This window comes from Balaenoptera physalus, assembly GCF_965194825.1.
Source record: "Balaenoptera physalus genome assembly, chromosome: 19".
In the NCBI taxonomy this organism is placed as follows: domain Eukaryota; kingdom Metazoa; phylum Chordata; class Mammalia; order Artiodactyla; family Balaenopteridae; genus Balaenoptera; species Balaenoptera physalus.
Window position 1 is genome coordinate 31,637,133 of NC_138900.1, and position 18,050 is coordinate 31,655,182.

At 36.8% G+C, this 18,050-nt stretch overlaps 1 protein-coding gene across 3 annotated transcripts in view; it reads right to left on the reverse strand.

Moving 5' to 3' along the window:
* NETO2 (neuropilin and tolloid like 2) overlaps positions 1 to 18,050 on the reverse strand; it is a 73,469-nt gene that overhangs the window by 27,789 nt on the left and 27,630 nt on the right. For all 3 annotated transcript variants that reach the window (XM_082437718.1, XM_082437717.1, XM_082437716.1), the window contains one exon: positions 774 to 1,002. In XM_082437718.1, coding sequence (XP_082293844.1) covers positions 774 to 1,002 — 229 coding nt within the window. The remainder of the gene's footprint in view (positions 1 to 773; positions 1,003 to 18,050) is intronic.

Here is an 18,050-nt window from a genome sequence, read left to right on the forward strand (position 1 = left end):
CAGGTGGAATGTGATTTCTATGGTATTCTTGACAGAAATACATAACCTCAATTGAATCCATGAGAGAACATCGGACAAACCTAAATCAATGGGCATTCTACTAAGTAGCTGGCCAGTGCTCTTCAAATGCATCCAGGTCATTAAAGACTGAGGAAGTGTCACAAATGGAAGAGACTAAAGGAGACATGACAATTAAAGGCAATGTGGGATCCTGGATCAGAAAAGGACATTAATGGAAAACTACTGATTTCTCAGTAAGGTCTCTATATTGGTTAATAATATTCCATCAGTGTTAATATTCAGTTTTACTACGGTTTTGTAAGATGTTAACATTAAGGGAATCTGAGTGAAGGGCACAGGAGAACTCTACTATTTTTACAACTTTCTATAAGCTTAAAATTACTTTAAAAGTTTTAAAAAAAAACAGTCAATCTAAATCTTTGGGGAACATGGTTTGGTGGATTCACAATTATTCACCAAGCTGAATTCATACTACTGATAAGTATTTTTAATTTTGAAAATCTTGAGAGAAGTCTCTATTTTTTGCACTCCCTATCATATGTTTGTATCTTTATAATAGGTAGTGTTTCAACTTATGCATTACCATGTCTTTTTTCACACATGACAGTCAGTTCCTTAAGAATACATACTAAGACCTAGTTACTTCTGCATTCTATGACTAGCAGTCCTTGTCTAAAGGAAATGCTCCATAATTGTATTCTGAATAAATGATTAAGTAAAAGATCTCAATGCTATAGGAATTATTTACTTACGCTCCACAAAGGAAGTAAAGAGCATTCTGAACCTGCTAAGCCGACTACCTTCATCAGCCCACATCCGTATCACCCCAACTCCTGTTTTAAGCATTACATCATTGGCCACAGTGCTGCAAAACTTGGCCTTCAGATTTTCAATAGAACTGCTCCCATCGTAGACTGCAACGAAGTTTCTCTTGCATTCATTCGAGTGCTCCATTTGATAATCTAGGAACCTCAAATAAATCTGTAACATTAAAACAAAGAAAAACAGTGCTTTTAAAAAGATACATTAAATTTTCTAGTTCTATTATCCAATTAATATGTAAGTTAAGACTGCATTGAGTTATAACACCTGACAGAAAAACAGTAGCTAAAAGGATGATGCCTAAGTAGGTAAAAGAACTAAGACTAATGGTCTGTTTCTTTGGTTGTCTTAATAATGAAACCAAGCATTAAGGAACCTAACGTTTGTGTTTTGTCTGTAAAGAGAAGAAATTTTTTGCTCCACGAAAGCATGACTATCTTACATATTTTCCTTGTTATAAAAGCAAACTCGTGGTACTGACAAACTGGGAAAATAAAAGAACCATAATTCTATTACTCTAACAATTATCATGATAAACTTTTTTCAGTTTTTCTTCACATTTTTAAAAAAATTTATTTACTTATTTATTTTTGGCTGTGTTGGGTCTTCGTTGCTGCGTGCACAGGCTACTCTCGTTGCAGGGCCCGTGCTTCTCATTGTGGTGGCTTCTCTTGTTGCGGAGCGTGGGCTCTAGGCGTGCGGGCTTCAGTAGTTGTGATGCACGGGCTTAGTTGCTCCACAGCATGTGGGATCTTCCCAGATCAGGGATCGAACCCATGTCCCCTGCATTGGCAGGTGGATTCTTAACCACTGCACCACCAGGGAAGTCGCTCTTCACATTTTCAAAACCTAAGTTTAATTGTAAGATACACACACCCTGCTTTTGCTGTAACACATCAAAACTTATCTGTACTCTTCATAACTGTAATCATTCCCATGATGTCTTGTCATTTATTTACCCACTATCTCACTGTTGCACATTTAAGTGGTTTTAAGATTTTACTCCATAAATTAACAATTTCTACATTTTCAGTCAGAATGATTTAAACTGGAGTTCCAAAATAAGCACTATTATAGTTTTCTATTTTGCTTAGTATCCCCCTTCCTCAAATTTTATAGGCAGCTTGCTACCTGGCAGTAAGTTATTCTTAAAATGTGCCTGACCCATTCTCATTTGAAGAGTTCCATTAGATTGTAGGCTTAGAAAGACCTTGAGTATAATCTCCAAAAGAACAGAATGAAATAGGTATTATTCTTTATGGGCTGGGAGGAAATTAAGGCTCACAGGGATTACGGAACTTGCCCAAGGTTACTTAGGGCGAGGATTTGAACCTAGGTTGCTCTGACTCTTAAAGTGTACGTTCTTCCCATTCCCTGGGATGCCTTCTATGTGTGCAGGCACACACACACAACATACTCTCTCATACACAGTTCACCTTTTGGCTCTAGTTGTTCACAGGTGACTCTACAATTAAAATAATATTTTAGTGAATGAAGAATAAAGACTTTGATTGCCATTGGAGACATCTAGTGGGTATTCACCTGCTGGTTGCTATCTCGGAGGTAGCAGTATGATGCCACACCCATTCTTTATTGTAAAGGGCTTCATAAAACAAAAATGTCAGATATTTTTCCCCCTAAAATACCTTGATGACATAAAACTAAGAACAAAAACTCAAAAATACAGCTCAGAGTTAAATTTTGACTAGTAACTTTGGCTTATTTGAAATGACCAATTAGCCACTTTCAAGAGACTGGTGGAAAATCACCGGTAATGGATTTCCATTTCAAAATTTCATAAAACCTCCAAAAATATATTTTAACACAGAAGCAATATGTTTGCTTAAAATATATCATTTGTTTTCAATACTTTCTTCATCATTCATATAACCAAAACATACTGCCCATGGTTCTCTGGCAGTATCACTACTACTGTAATTATTTGTCTTCTCCATTAGATTGTACCGTCTTCTAATGAGCGTATCACATGCTAATTCTATCCAGTACAATTCTTGCTGAGAGCAATTAATGAAAAAGTGACTAGTGACTATAAAACCTAGTTTGGTAGAGCTAAATACCAGGAAAATAATCAAGAAGTCTGAAGTATTTACTTTTTTTTTTTTTAAACTGAAGAAACATGGTACTTGTATAAGGCCATAGTAAATGCTCTTTAAATATATAACTTTTAAAAGTCAAGGTTTTAAGGCAAGTCATATGACAAGAATGACATTCTTTTCTATTGTGAATACAGTTAAATACTGAAGTTAATTTAGTTTAATTCAACTGATCTTCAGAAAATATTTCTAACAATATGAGGCTGACAAGTTGCAATGGGTGGAGGGGGACAAAAACCACTCTTCTCTCACCTAGATTGCAGAAGACGAGATCTTTTACTAAACATAAATACTCCTGGCCTCTTACCCACTCCTATTCCCTCCCCAGGGAAGTGGAGAGAGTCACTTGGATGGGGGGGAATTTGGTCCCTTTTTCCTTCCCTCTTTCCCTGGACCAGCGAGTACGAGAAACAGTGACCTGGGTAAGTGGGTCTCTTCTGCAGATGCACTTTCCCTGGATGGGGAGGTCCAGTCTAGGCTGAGGTAGGAGGTGGACCTAGTGGGTAGGGAATTAGCAAGTCTAGTTTGATTCTCTCACTAAGCTGTTTCCCCTAGCCTTTAGTGTAATAAAGGGGCTAGTCTGAATCTCCATGTTCTCAACTGGTTCATAACTCCAGTGGGGAAAAAAATGCTTTTTATTAGAGCCTCCAAAGGCCCCAAAAGAAATGCAATGAAATCCTCAGAAAGCTGTTATTTTTATGGAAAGGCCACTGATAAAAACAGACTAAAACACTGCTTACATACTCAAACACCAATGACTTCATTGGTATATATAAGTGAATATTTCTTCAACATCACCCATTAACTAGTTTACCCCATTTTGAGTACTCAAGGGTTATGGTGGTCTTTCCTATTTTTTCTTTTAAAGTACTTAAAATCATCTGCTTACTTTCTTATTTAACACAATTTTAAAAATTTGACCCACTTTTTACAAAATAAATTTATTTTTGGCTGCATTGGGTCTTCGTTGCGGCACATGGGCATTCTCTAGTTGCAGTGAACGGGGGCAACTCTTCGTTGTGGTGCGAGGGCTTCTCACTGCAGTGGCTTCTCTTGTTGCAGAGCACAGGCTCTAGGCGTGTGGACTTCAGTAGTTATGGCACGCAGGCTCAGCAGTTGTGGCTCACGGGCCATAGAGCATGCAGCCTCAGTAGTTGTGGCTTGTGGGCTCTAGAGCGCAGGCTCAGTAGTTGTGGCACACGGGCTTAGTTGCTCCATGGCATGTGGGATCTTCCCAGACCAGGGCTTGAACCCGTGTCCCCTGCACTGGCAGGCAGATTCTTAACCACTGCGCCACCGGGGAAGTCCCTTGATCCACTTTCCATGTCAACTGTGAACAGTATTTTTTATGTTAACTTTAAAAAATCGACTTTTATTAATAAAAAGTAACATTCTCTACTATTCAACATTCTAGGTCACACTCCTAAAAAACTTATGAATATAGAATCATTTCTTCACGAAGTATTTCAAGAAAGAGCAAGATCTAAAGTATTAATTTCACTTAAGCATTTAAATACTTAACTATTATATATGGTCAAAAAACCCCACCTCTGTACATTCATCCCTCAGTATCCATGGGGAACTGGTCCTAGAAAGGACCAGATCTGGATACCAAAATCTGCAGATGCTCAAGTCCCATATTCAGCCCTTTGTATTTGTGCTTCTGCATCTATAGATCCAACCTACTGCAGATTGTGTAGTACTGTAATATTTATTGAAAAAATCTCTATATAAGTGAACCTGTGCCGTTCAATTCTGTGTACAATTGACCCTTGAACAACGTGGGTTTGAACTGTGCAAGTCCACTTATATGGGTTTTATTCAATAAATATATACTACAGTACTACACAGTCTGTAGTTGGTTAAATCTGAGGATGCGGAACCTCAGATACAGAGGGCTGACTATAAAGTTATACTCAGAATTTCAACTGCAAGCAGGTTGGTAGCCCTAGCCCGTGTTGTTGAAGTGTCAACTGTACAGCTAAAGCCTTCTATGTTCCCATTATCTTTCCTACACATTCCATCATAAGTATAATTTTTATAATTCCTATGTACATTTTTAGATTTTTAAATTTATGTATCTGTAAAAATATATAGTATTTTTTGTATACTTTACTTTTTTGTATATTTTAAAATCTTGGATCAACTGTAGAAATGAGTCACTATCCATTTTCCTTTTGGACATTTAGCTTGCTTCCACTTTTTAAAATATTAAATACTGCTGTAAACATTCTTGTACTCTTGTTATGCTCTCATACGATGAGTATCTGGGTATTTATCTAGAAGCAGGGTTGCTGTATTGTAGGACATAACAAATTTCAGCTTTACCAGAGCATGCCAAATGACTTTCCAAAGTGGCTGTAGCAATTTATTCTTCCAAAGTAAGTTAAGAGAATTTCAGTTCCTCAATCTTTGCTGACACTTGGTCACAACAAGACATTCAGTCACGTCTCAAGTAATATATAATAAAATCCTCTGACAAATGCAAGTCAAGCGACAGCCACCATAATCAAGAAGTTCCATCACCCCCCAAATTCTCTCCTGCTGCTCCTCAGCAGTCGAAATCCATCTCCAATCTTGTTTCCTGGTGACCAATGGCCTTTTGCTGTCATTCCACCTTTCCCATATAAATAAAAATTTTTTTGGGCTGTGCTGGGTCTTCATTGCTGCACATGGGCTTTTCTCTAGTTGCGGTGAGCAGGGGCTACTCTTCGTTGCGATGCATGGGCTTCTCATTGCGATGGCTTCTCTTGTTGCGGACCCCAGAGTGCACAGGCTTCAGTAGTTGTGGCGCGCGGGCTCAGTAGTTGCGGCTCATGGGCTCTAGAGCACAGGCTCAGTAGTTGTGGCACACGGGCTTAGTTGCCCTGCGGCATGTGGGATCTTCCTGGACCAGGGATTGAACCCATGTCCCCTGCATTGGCAGGCGGATTCTTAACCACTGGACCACCAGGGAAGTCCTAAGTAAAAATTTTATACAAATAAAATCACAGTAATCTGAGTCTAGATTCTTTGATTAGCACAATGCATTTGAGATTCTTCCATGCTACTGCATCATCAATAGTTCATCTCTTTTTATTCCTGAATACTTTTCACTACATAGATGTACCAAACTTTATTAACAACTGAGGAACACTTAAACTGTTCCCAGTTTTTGTTCATTATGGATAAAGCTACCATGAACATTCACATCCATGTTCTTTGTGTGTAAACATATTTTTCTTTCTCCTGGGTACCCAGCCAGGAGACTGCTGAATCACATGGTAACTTTATAAGAAATCATCAAGCTGTTTTCCAAAATGGCTATATTATTTTGCATTCCTACCAGGAGTGTTATTAGATTCTCAGTTGCTCTACATAGTTCCCAGCACCTGGTATTGTCGTTTTTAAAATTTAGTTATTTTAATAGAGGTATAGAGCTATCCCATTGTTGTTTTAATTTGCAGTTTTGAAATGTCTAAATCTTCTTTGATGAGGTGTCTGTTCCAATCTTCTGCTCATTTTTAAATTGGGTACTTTTCTTATTGTTGCGTTTTGAGTTCTGGGTTAAAGAATTCTTTTGACAAACGATTTACAAATATTTCCTCTTAGTGCCTTTTCTTTTCACTCAACAATGTCTTTCACAGAGAAAAAGCTTTAATTTTAATGAAGTCCAATCTATAAGATTTTCTTTTATGGATTCTCCTTTGATGTCATATCGAAGAACTCTTTCTCGAACCCAAAGTCAGAGATTTTGCCTATGTTTTCTTCTAAAAGTTTTGCAATATAGTTGTTTTTATATAAGATATTAAGATATAGGTATAGGTCAAATTTTTTTTCTTTTTGAAATATGGGTAATCCAATTGTTCTAGCACCATTTGTTAAAAGACTAGACTATGCTTTCTCCATTGAACTGACTTTGTATCTCTGTAAAAAACATCAATTAACTGTATTTGAATGAATCCTTTTCTGGGCTCTATTCTGTTCCACTGATCTATGTGTCTGTCCTTTTGTTAGTACCACACTGTCTTGATTACTGAAGATTTAAATTCCCGAAATCAGGTAGTGAGTCTTCCATCTTTGTACTTTTTCAAAATTGTTCTGGCTCTTGTAATTCCTTGCCTTTTCATTATACTCTAGAAACAGTCTGTTGACATTTGCAAAAATATAGTGGGGGTTTTAATTTCAACTGTGTTCATTTATATAGATCTATTTTAGAAGAACTGATGTTAACAGTACTGAGTCCATCAACAGGTGTACATAGTATATATCTCCATTTATTTAGGTCTTCTTTGAATTCTTTCATCAGGGTTCTGCAGGTTTTCAGTTTACAGATGCTGTGCCTATTTTTTTTGGGGGGGGGGAAGTGCTATTTTAAATGGTACTGCTGCTTTCTTAATTTTGAACTCCAATTGTTCATTCTTCAAATGTTGAACTAGATAGTATAGTTGACCCTTGAACAACATGGGAGTTAGGGGCACTGACCCTCCTTGCAGTCAAAAATCCATGCATAACTTTATAGTCAGCCCACCATATCCTTGGTTTTGCACCTGTGGATTCAACCAACCATGGATGGTATAGTAGTAGGTATTTACCCTAAAAAAAAAAAAATCCATGTATCAGTGGACCTGTGCACTTCAAACTCGTGTTGTTCAAGGATCAACTGTATATATAAAAAATACAATTGATATTTGTCTATTGGTCTTTTATCCTACAACCTTGCTAAACTGATTTGTTCCAGGAGTTTTTTGAGAGTATATTTCCTGTTAATTTTTTTACATAATCATGTCATCTTTCAAAAATAGTTTTCTGTATGCCATTATGCACTGTCTACAACTTCCAATATGGTGTTAAATGGGAGTTACCTTGTTGCTGATTTTGAGGGAGAAAGCATTCAGCTTTTCACCATTAAGTATGGTGTCATCTGTAGATTTTGGTAGACACCCTTTATCAGGTTACAGAAGTTCCACTCTATTTTTATTTCTCTGATTTTTTTTATCATGAATGGGTGTTGATTTTTTAACAGATTGAGATAATCATGTAGCTTTCCTTCTTAATTTATATAATGAATTACACTGATTTTTCAAATGTTGAATTGGCCTTGCATTCCTGGGATAAACCACACTTGGCTGTGATTATTTAAGTGTATTATACTTCTTATATATTGCTGGATTAGATTGGCTAATACTTTAAGGATTTTTGCATCTATTTTCTTTTTTTTAATCAAAAAATTTTTTTGACGTGGACCATTTTAAAAGTCTTTATTGAATTTGTTACAATACTGCTTCTGCTTTATGATTTGTTTTTTTGGCTGCAAGGCGTGCGGGATCTTAGCTCTCCGACCAGGGATCAAACCCGCACCCCCTGCATTGGAAGGCAAAGTCTTAACCACTGGACCACCAGGGAAGTTCCCTGCATCTATTTTCTGGAATAACAATTATGATACCAATTCCAACATGTGGGTCTTTTTTTCCCCCCACACCACCAGCAATTCTCAAACATCAGCTGGGTGTCCTACAATTCAACTCAATTATGACACCATCTACCCAGAGACAGCATCCGATTCTGAAGGTTGAGGGCTTACTCCCAGGAGACTGGCCTCCACTTCAGATGCCAAACACGAGTCCAGGTTGTCACATGATTCTGACGGACTGGCTATAAATCTGAGGTTCCTAAGATCTCATTCTTGGGTTCCTTTAATTTGCTAGGGTGGCTTACAGGACTCAGAAAACCCGTTTACTTACTAGATTATTTGTTACCCTGGTAATAAGCCTCCATCTTTTGGGGATTTCCAGAAGTCACCTCATTAACATAAACTCACTTGTGGTTGAAAGGGCTTGTTATGAATAACAAGACATCCATTTCAACTTTATGGCTCTGAAACATTTTCAGGAACTGGGGACAAGAGACCAAATATTGTAACAATAGATGCTTTCATTGCTCTTATCACTCAGGAAATTCCAAGGGTTTTGTGAGCTCTGAGCCAGAAATGTGCATGAAGACCAAATATATATATTTCTTATTACGGAGCAAAACCTCACAGGGGGAATATTGATCAGTAGTTTCCTTATAATGTCTTCGGTGGTATCAGGGTGATGCTTGTCTTGAGTTTAGAAGCGTTCCTCCCCTTGTACTTCCTGGAAGAGACTGCAAAGAACTGGCATTATTTCCCCTTTAAATGTTTATAATTTGTCAGTATATCCATTTAGGAGCTTTCTTTGTAAGGTTTTTAACTATGAATTCAATTTATTTCATAAATATATGGCCATTCAGGTTACATATTTCTTCTTAGATGTGTTTGGGCAGCTTGTGGTTTTTAAGGAACCTGTCCATTTCGTTTGAGTCATCTGATTTGGGGGCACAGAAAGGTCCATTGTTTTATTGGAGGATCTATAGCGAAGTCCTCTCTTTTGTTCCTGATGTTGGTAAAATGGTTTATATTCATCCAGATATTTACCATTTCTGTACCCTTTCATGAAATTCCAAGATTCTTTCTAGTGCCATTTCTCTTTTATCTAAAGAACTTCCTTTAGCATTTCTTTTATAGCAGGTCTGCAGGCAATGAATTCTTTAAGTCTGTCTTCATTAGGGTATGTACTTACTTTGCCCTCATTCCTGAAAGGATATTTTTGCTGGATATAAAATTCTTAAGTTCACAGTTCCTTTTTTCAGCACTTAAAGGTTTTGACGCTTGGCTTTGATGATTTCTGAAGAGAAATCCATAGTCATTCAAATTGTCGTTCCTTTATACAAAACACATCATTTTTCTGCGTCACATCTCAAAGCTTTCAATCTTAGGTTTCAAGTAGCTTGATTTGATATGAGTAGGCTTTGTTTTATGTTTGTTTTTATCCTGTTTGCTGTTTGAATCTGTAAATTTGTCTTTCACCAATTTTTTTGCAGTTATTTCTTCAAATATTTTTTCTACAACAATCTTTTCTCTTTCTGGTACTTAAGTGACATAAATTTTAGGCCTTTTGAAACTGTTCCACAGGTCCCTGAGGCTTTAGTATAATTTGTCTGCAATCTTTTTTTCTCAGTACTTCAGATTAGGTAGTTTCTACTGAGTCACCTTCAAGTTTACTGACTTTCCTCTATATAATCTCCACTCTCCTATTGGCCCATACAGTGAATATTTTTTAGAAGTTTAAGATATATTTTTTCCATTCTTAAATTTTCACTTGGTTCTTTTTTATAGTTTCTATTTCCCTGCTAAGATCTATCTTTTCACTCATTTCAGGAATGTTTACCTTTACCTCATGGAACATGGTTATATTGTTGCTTTAAAATCTACAATTCATCTGAGTCCTGTTAGGGTTGGGATCTGCTGCTTTCTCCTTTCAGAATTAATCACATTTCCCTGGTTCTTTATATTGTGAGTAATTTTTAAATTATATCCTGCACATTTTGGATGTAACACTGAAACTCTGGGTCCTCTTAAAAATCTGTGGAAAATGTTGAGTTCTGTTGCTTGTTTTATCAGGCAACCTACCCAGAAACGTTCAGATTGCATGTACTGCCTCTTTTTGTAGGTGTTGGTTCCGTTTTCAAGGCCTTTGCTGTGCTATGTAGACTTGCCCAGGTCATGCCCTACTCAGGCACTTGGACAGTGTTTATAATGTAATTTGGTCCTCAACACCTTTACCATGTTTCTGTGGGCCTGTTCCATGCATATGCAGCTCAGGAGTAAGCCAGAATTAGCGCCTGTCTCTAGCTCCCTGTTCTCCAAGAATTCTCATTCTCTGGGTAATACGATTTCCTCTTCTCAGTTCCTCTGGTGGCCAGAAAGATAAGTTTTCCTCACAGTTTTTAGTCTCCTAACCTGTTATGAGTTCTGAGTGACTAAGAACAAAGAGAAAAAAAAACAATGGGGATTCCCTCCATAACTCTCCAGACATCACCATATCCTTTTCCAAGTTCCACTGGTTAAGGAGATCGGGTTTCAGTTGCTGCTGTAGCTGCTGTGACTGGTGCTGACCTTGGGCAGAGCTAGTAAAGGGGAAAAAACAAACCAGGGACGCCCCTCCGCCTTCAGTTTGTAAGGGCCCCTTTCTCAGTCTTCTGGCTAGAGCACTTTCTTCTGTCTGTACCTGCTTTCAGTTCCACAAACCAGCCCAAAAGACAAAGGAGAAAGAAAAAAACCTGTGATTCTTACCCTTCTGGGGTCATTATTCAAGTTTTGACTTCCTTCCCAAACCCACCTTCTAATGGTTACTTTTCAGAATCCTTATGCAGTTGCTTTTTGTATTCTATCCAGAGATCTCAGATATAATAAGTTAAGAGCAATAAGCTGCAGTGGGCTTACTCTATCTTAGCTGGTTCTGGAAGTCATTTATTTTAATGTAGTATAATTGATAAATTTTATCTTTATGGTTTGTACTTTGTGTCTTCTTTGTTTTTAATAAAATGCTTCCTAACCAAAGGTTATATTTAGAACTATACTCCTGTATTTTCTTCTAAAAGTTTTGGTTTTAACATTTAGGAATGAATTTTATGTCAAGTACAAGACAGGGATCTCACATCAATAGTCAACTGTTGTAACATCAATTATCAAGTGTCTCCTTTTGACCTGGCGTGCTATACATTATATACCAAGCTTCCATACATGTGTAGTCCTACTTTTAGAAACTTTACTCAGTTTTATCAGTTTGCATACCCCAGTGATAAATGCATTCTGTCCAACTACCCCAACTTTATCTCGAAGGGTAAGTACTCCACTTTGTTTTTATTCAGAATTGTCATGGTTCTTCTGGACCCTTTCCTCTTCTATGTGAATTTTAGAATTAGCTTGCCAAGTTCCCCAGAAAGCCGTGCTGGGATCTGGATTGGAATTTTAAACTGATAGATTAATTAGGGAACAATAAACATTTCCATCTTCCCATCCATGAAAATGGTGCATGTCTCTCTCTTCCCCCATTTCTGTAGGCCTTCTTCTGTGTATTTCAATATAATTTAAAAATTTACTTCCTGGTACCTTATGATTTGTTCTTTTCAAAGTTTTTTTTTTTAAGTTTTACTTTCAAACTGCTTTTGGCTGTAGTACAGAAAACCAATTTATTTTTATAATTCATGAACATTTTTTCTTTCTCTCATCTTGTTGCATTGATCACCACCAATAAAATACTAGCAATAGACATAAGTTTAAAGAAAATGATTTTAAGGTTTCACCATCAATTATGATGTTTGCTTTAAGGATTTTAGTAGATATTCTTCAACATGCTGAAGATACATCCTATGTTGGAATTACATATGTGGTAAACTACATCATTTGATTTTCTCATTTAAACTGTCCAAAAATTTCTAAGATAAGCCCATCTTTGGTTATGATTTCTAAAAAAAATTTGTTAGGTTTAGTTTGTTACTGTTTAGTCTTTGGGGTCTTATTTTTTCCCTCCTTCACTTTATAAATAATTCTCTGCCTTAAAATTCTCTCATGCTATTTATTTAGTTTTGATAAAACAGGCTGGGGAAAGTTCTTTCTTCTTCAGTTTTCTAAAACAGTTTCTACAACATGTTCCTTGAGTATTTGGTAAAATCTAATTTGGCCAGTTTTTCTGTTAACATACTTCAAGTACAAAATCAATTTCATCAATTTGGTAAGAGTTTATTTAGGTTTTCTATTTCTTTGATTTAATTTTGATAAATTGTATATATGTATATATATATATACACATACATTATATATTTCAGGAAATTGTCCACTTAGACTGTTTACAAATTTATTAACAAAGAACAGTCTGAAGCACTTTGATTATGGAAAATTTCAAACATGCATAAGCAGACAAAAGAGTATCATAAACCCACTTCCCATCCCCTAACTTTAGCTTTATCTATACCTCTCCCCACTTCTGCCTCTCATTTTGAGACAAATTCCAGAGATATAATTTCACATGTAAATAGTTCCATATGTATTGTTAAAGACGACTTTAAAAAATAACCTATTATCACACCAAACAAATGAATAATTTCCTAATATAAAATACCAGTGTTCACACTTCTAATTGTCTCTTAATGTTCCCACCCGTTTGTAGTTTGAGTCCAAACTCACTTATTTGACTTACATTTTTTAATCTGTAGGTTCCCCTGCTGGTTTTCTTTTTCCCTTTGTAATTTATTTATTGAGGAAATGCTCATTTTTTTTTCTTTTGTTCAGCAGGTCTTCTTCATAGTTTGTCTTATAATGGTTTCTAATCTCAGCTGTAGTTGATTTATGACCTTTTCCACTTCTTTTTTTTTTTTTAAACATGTTAATTTCTTTTTTATTTATTTATTTTTGGCTGTGTTGGGTCTTTGTTTCTGTGCGAGGGCTTTCTCTAGTTGTGGCAAGCGGGGGCCACTCTTCATCGCAGTGCGCGGGCCTCTCACCATCGCGGCCTCTCCTGTTGCGGAGCACAGGCTCCAGACGCGCAGGCTCAGTAATTGTGGCTCACGAGCCTAGTCGCTCCACGGCATGTGGGATCTTCCCAGACCAGGGCTCGAACCCGTGTCCCCTGCATTGGCAGGCAGATTCTCAACCACTGCACCACCAAGGAAGCCCCTCCACTTCTAACATAATTTATGTCTTTTTTTTCTAGGTGATCTTGCCAGAGGTATGTCTATTGTTATTATTATTTTTTTAAACAAAGGGCCAGTTTTTGCTTTTGTTGACTCTTTTTGTGAAATTTTAATTTCACTTATTTCTGCTCTTTTATTATTACCCGTTCTTTGGATTTTTTGGTCATTCTTTTAGCTTCTTGAGTTGAATTTTAGCTCATTAAGTTTAAATCTTCTTCTTCTCCTAAAAGAAGCATTTATGATCATAAATTCCCTAAAGTACTTTTAGGAGTATCCCACAAGTTTTGATATGTAGTATTCTCACTATTGCTAAGTTTTTTATAAATGTGTACAAATTTCCATCCTGATTTTTTTCTGTGACCTATCAATTACAAGGTGGTATATTATTAAATTTCTAAACATATGGGTTTTTTAAAGTTGAAGTTTAGTTGATTTATAATGTTAATTTCTGCTGTAGAGCAAAGTGATTCAGTTATATGTGTGTGTGTATACACATACACACACACACATTTAAAAATATTCTTTTCCAGTGGTCCTGAAGAACTTAGGGGCAGGACAGGAATAAAGACGCAGAAGTAGAGAATGGACATGAGGACACGGGATGGGGGAGGGTAAGCTGGGACGAAGTGAGAGAGTGGCATGGACATATATACACTACCGAATGTAAAGTAGCTAGCTAGCAGGAACCAGCTGCATAGCACAGGGAGATCACCTCGGTGCTTTGTGTCCACCTAGAGGGGTGGGATAAGGAGGGTGGGAGGGAGATGCAAGAGGGAGGAGATATGGGGATATATGTATATGTATAGCTGATTCACTTTGTTATACAGCAGAAACTAACACACCATTGTAAAGCAGTTATTCTCCAATAAAGATGTTAAAAAAATTTTTTTAAATAAAAAATAAAATGTTTAAAACGGTTTTAAATTGTAAAATATTTAGATATCAACAACAATGAAGACACTATATATCAAAACTCATGAAACATCTAAGGAAACACTTAGTAGCATACTGATAGCCCTAAATAACTGTTACGAGAAAGAAGAACATTTGAAAATTAATTACCAAAGAATTCAACACAAGAAGCTGCAAAAAGAATCACAAGGTAAATCCAAAGAAAGCAGAAGAAATAAAAGCACAAACTGAGAAAATGGGAAGCAAAGAAACTACAGTTGATTTTTTAAAAAAACAGTTCTTGAAAACAAACCTTTGGCAAACTGATAAAGAAAAAGAAAAGAGCAAAGGCACAAATTTAAAATGGCAAATAGAACTGAGGTTTTAAAAATTGTAAAAGAATACCGTGTAAAGTATTATACCAATAAATGTGGAACCAGAAAGCATGAGCAATATTCTAGAAAAATAACTTTAAACTCAAAGAGATTGAAAATCTAAAAAAACCTAAAATATTAAATAAAGAAAAATATATTCTTTTCCATTATGGTTTATCTCAGGACATTGAATATAGTTCCCTGTGCTATAGAGTAGGACCTTGTTGTTTATCCATTCTATATGTAATAGTTTGCATCTGCTAATCCCAAACTCCCAATCCATCCCTCCCCCACTCTACCTCCCCCTTGGCAACCACAAGTCTTTTTCTATGTCTGTGAGTCTGTTTGTTTCATAGATAGGTTTATTGTGTCATATTTTAGATTCCACATAAAAGTGATATCATATGGCACTTGTCTTTTTCTGACTTACTTCCCTTAGTATGATAATCTCTAGTTCCATTCATGTTGCTGCAAATGGCATTATCCTGTTCTTTTTTATGGCTGAGTAGTAGTCCATTGTATATATGTACCACATATTCTTTAACCATTCATCTGTCGATTGACATTTAGGTTATTTCCATGTCTTGGCTATTGTAAATAGTGCTGCTATGAACATAGGAGTGCATGTATCTTTTTGGACTACAGCTTTGCCTCGATATATGCCCAGGAGTGGGGCTGCTGGATCATATGGTAATTCTTAGTTTTTTGAGGAATCTCCATACTGTTCTCCATAGTGGCTGTACCAACTTACATTCCCACCAACAGTGTAGGAGGGTTCCATTTCCTCCACACCCTATTCAGCATTTGTTATTTGTAGACTTTTTGTTGGCCATTCTGACCAGTGTGAAGTGGTACCTCATTGTAGTTTTGATTGGCATTTCTCCAATAATTAGCAATGTTGAGCATCTTTTCATATGCCTATTGGCCATCTGTATTTTTTCTTTAGAGAAATGTCTATTCAGGTGTTCTGCCCATTTTTCAATTGGGTTGTTTTTTTGTTGAGTTGTATGAGCTGTTTGTATATTTTGGAAATTAAGCCCTTGTCAGTTGCTTCGTTTGCACATATTTTCTCCCATTCTGTAGGTTGTCTTTTCGTTTTGTTTATGGTTTCCTTTGCTATGCAAAAGCTCGTAAGCTTGATTAGGTCCCATTTGTTTTTATTTCTATTGCCTTGGGAGACTGACCTAAGAACACATTGATATGATTTATGTCAGACAACGTTTTGCCTATGATCTCTTCTAGCAGTTTCATGGTGTCATGTCTTATGTTTAAGTCTTTAAGCCATTTTGAGTTTTTTTGTGTGTATGTATGGTGTGAGGGTGTGTTCTAACTTCACTGCTTTACAAGCAGCTGTCCAACTTTCCTAGCACCATATGGGGTTTTAAAGTTATTGTTTGGTTGCTGGTTCCTAATTTAATTGCATTTTTGTCAGAGGATGCTCTGCATGATACCAAGCACTGATATGTACGGCAGACTTCCTTTTCCATCCAGTGTATGGATCAGTTTCCATAAATGTTTCAGGCATGCTTGTGGAGAATGAAAATTCTCTGGATGCTGCAAGTCAAGATATCATGTTCCATTAGGCAAACTGTGTTGTTTAAATCTTCTAAGCCTTGAAGTTTTTTTTTTGCATGCTTAATTACTGAGAGGCAAAAAAAATTACACGCTGTAATTGTGGATTTGTCAGTTTTCCTCAGAAACTGTCAATTCATGTTTTGTATATTTTGAGGCTATATTAATACGTAAAGTTTAAAATATATCTTCCTTATGAATTCGTTACCATCTTCATTTCAATTTTAAGAGCTGTATCAGCTCTTTTAGTATCTATTTCATTCCTGTTTGTGTATTTTCAAAATTTCCTTTAGTTAACCTAAAACAGGATATACTTGGATTTTTTTTAATAAATTTATTTATTTTATTTTAGGCTGCATTGGGTCTTCATTGCTGCACACGGGCTCTTCTCCGGTTGCAGCGAGCAGGGGCCACCCCTCGTCGCGGTGCGCAGTCCTCTCATTGAGGTGGCCTCTCCCGTTGCGGAGCACAGGCTCTAGGTGCGCGGGCTTCAGTAGTTGTGGCATGCAGGCCCAGCAGTTGCGGCTCACGGGCTCCAGAGCGCAGGCTCAGTAGTTGTGGCACACGGGCCTAGCTGCTCCGCGGCATGTGGGATCCTCCCAGACCAGGGATCCAACCCGTGACCCCTGCATTGGCAGGCGGATTCCCAACCACTGCGCCACCAGCGAAGCCCTATACTTGGATTTCAAATATAGTACTTGGTCCAATTATTATTTTTGCCCCAAAATACCTTAATTTTGCACTCACTGTTGTTTTTTTATTCACACACTGTTTCCAGTTTTTATTTCAATTTTACCATTTGAAACATTTTGGAATAAATTATGTTTTATGGTAATATTAATGCTTTTCTGTGAGGCAATCATAATTCCTCAAATTTTAACATAATTTTGTGATACATATTTGGATTTATGTAAATGACCTTTTGAATGTTACACTGCCATTGCTGAAGCATTTTAGTTTAGTTTTTTTTGAATTTTTGAATTTTATTTTATTCATTGTTTTTGAATTTTATTTTTTTATACAGCAGGTTCTTCTTAGTCATCCATTTTATACATATTGGTGTACATATGTCAATCCCAATCTCCCAAATCATCACACCACCCCCCTCCACCCCACTTTCCCCCCTTGGTGTCCATACGTTTGTTCTCTACATCTGTGTCTCAATTTCTGTCCTGCAAACCGGTTCATCTGTACCATTTTTCTAGGTTCCACATACATGCGTTAATATACGATATTTGTTTTTCTCTTTCTGCCTTACTTCACTCTGTATGACAGTCTCTAGATCCATCCACGTCTCTACAAATGACCCAATTTCGTTCCTTTTTCTGGCTGAGGAATATTCCATTGTATATATGTACCACATCTTCTTTATCCATTTGTCTGTTGATGGGCATTTTGGTTGCTTCCATGACCTGGCTATTGTAAATAGAGCTGCAATGAACATTTTGGTACATGACTCTTTGTGAATTATGGTTTTCTCAGGGTATATGCCCAGTAGTGGGATTGCTGGGTCGTATGGTACTTCTCTTTTTAGTTTTTTAAGGAACCTCCAAACTGTTCTCCATAGTGGCTGTATCAGCTTACATTCCCACCAACAGTGAAAGAGGGTTCCCTTTTCTCCACACCCTCTCCAGCATTTGTTGTTTGTAGATTTTCTGATGATGCCCATTCTAACTGGTGTGAGGTGATACCTCATTGTAGTTTTGATTTGCATTTCTCTAAT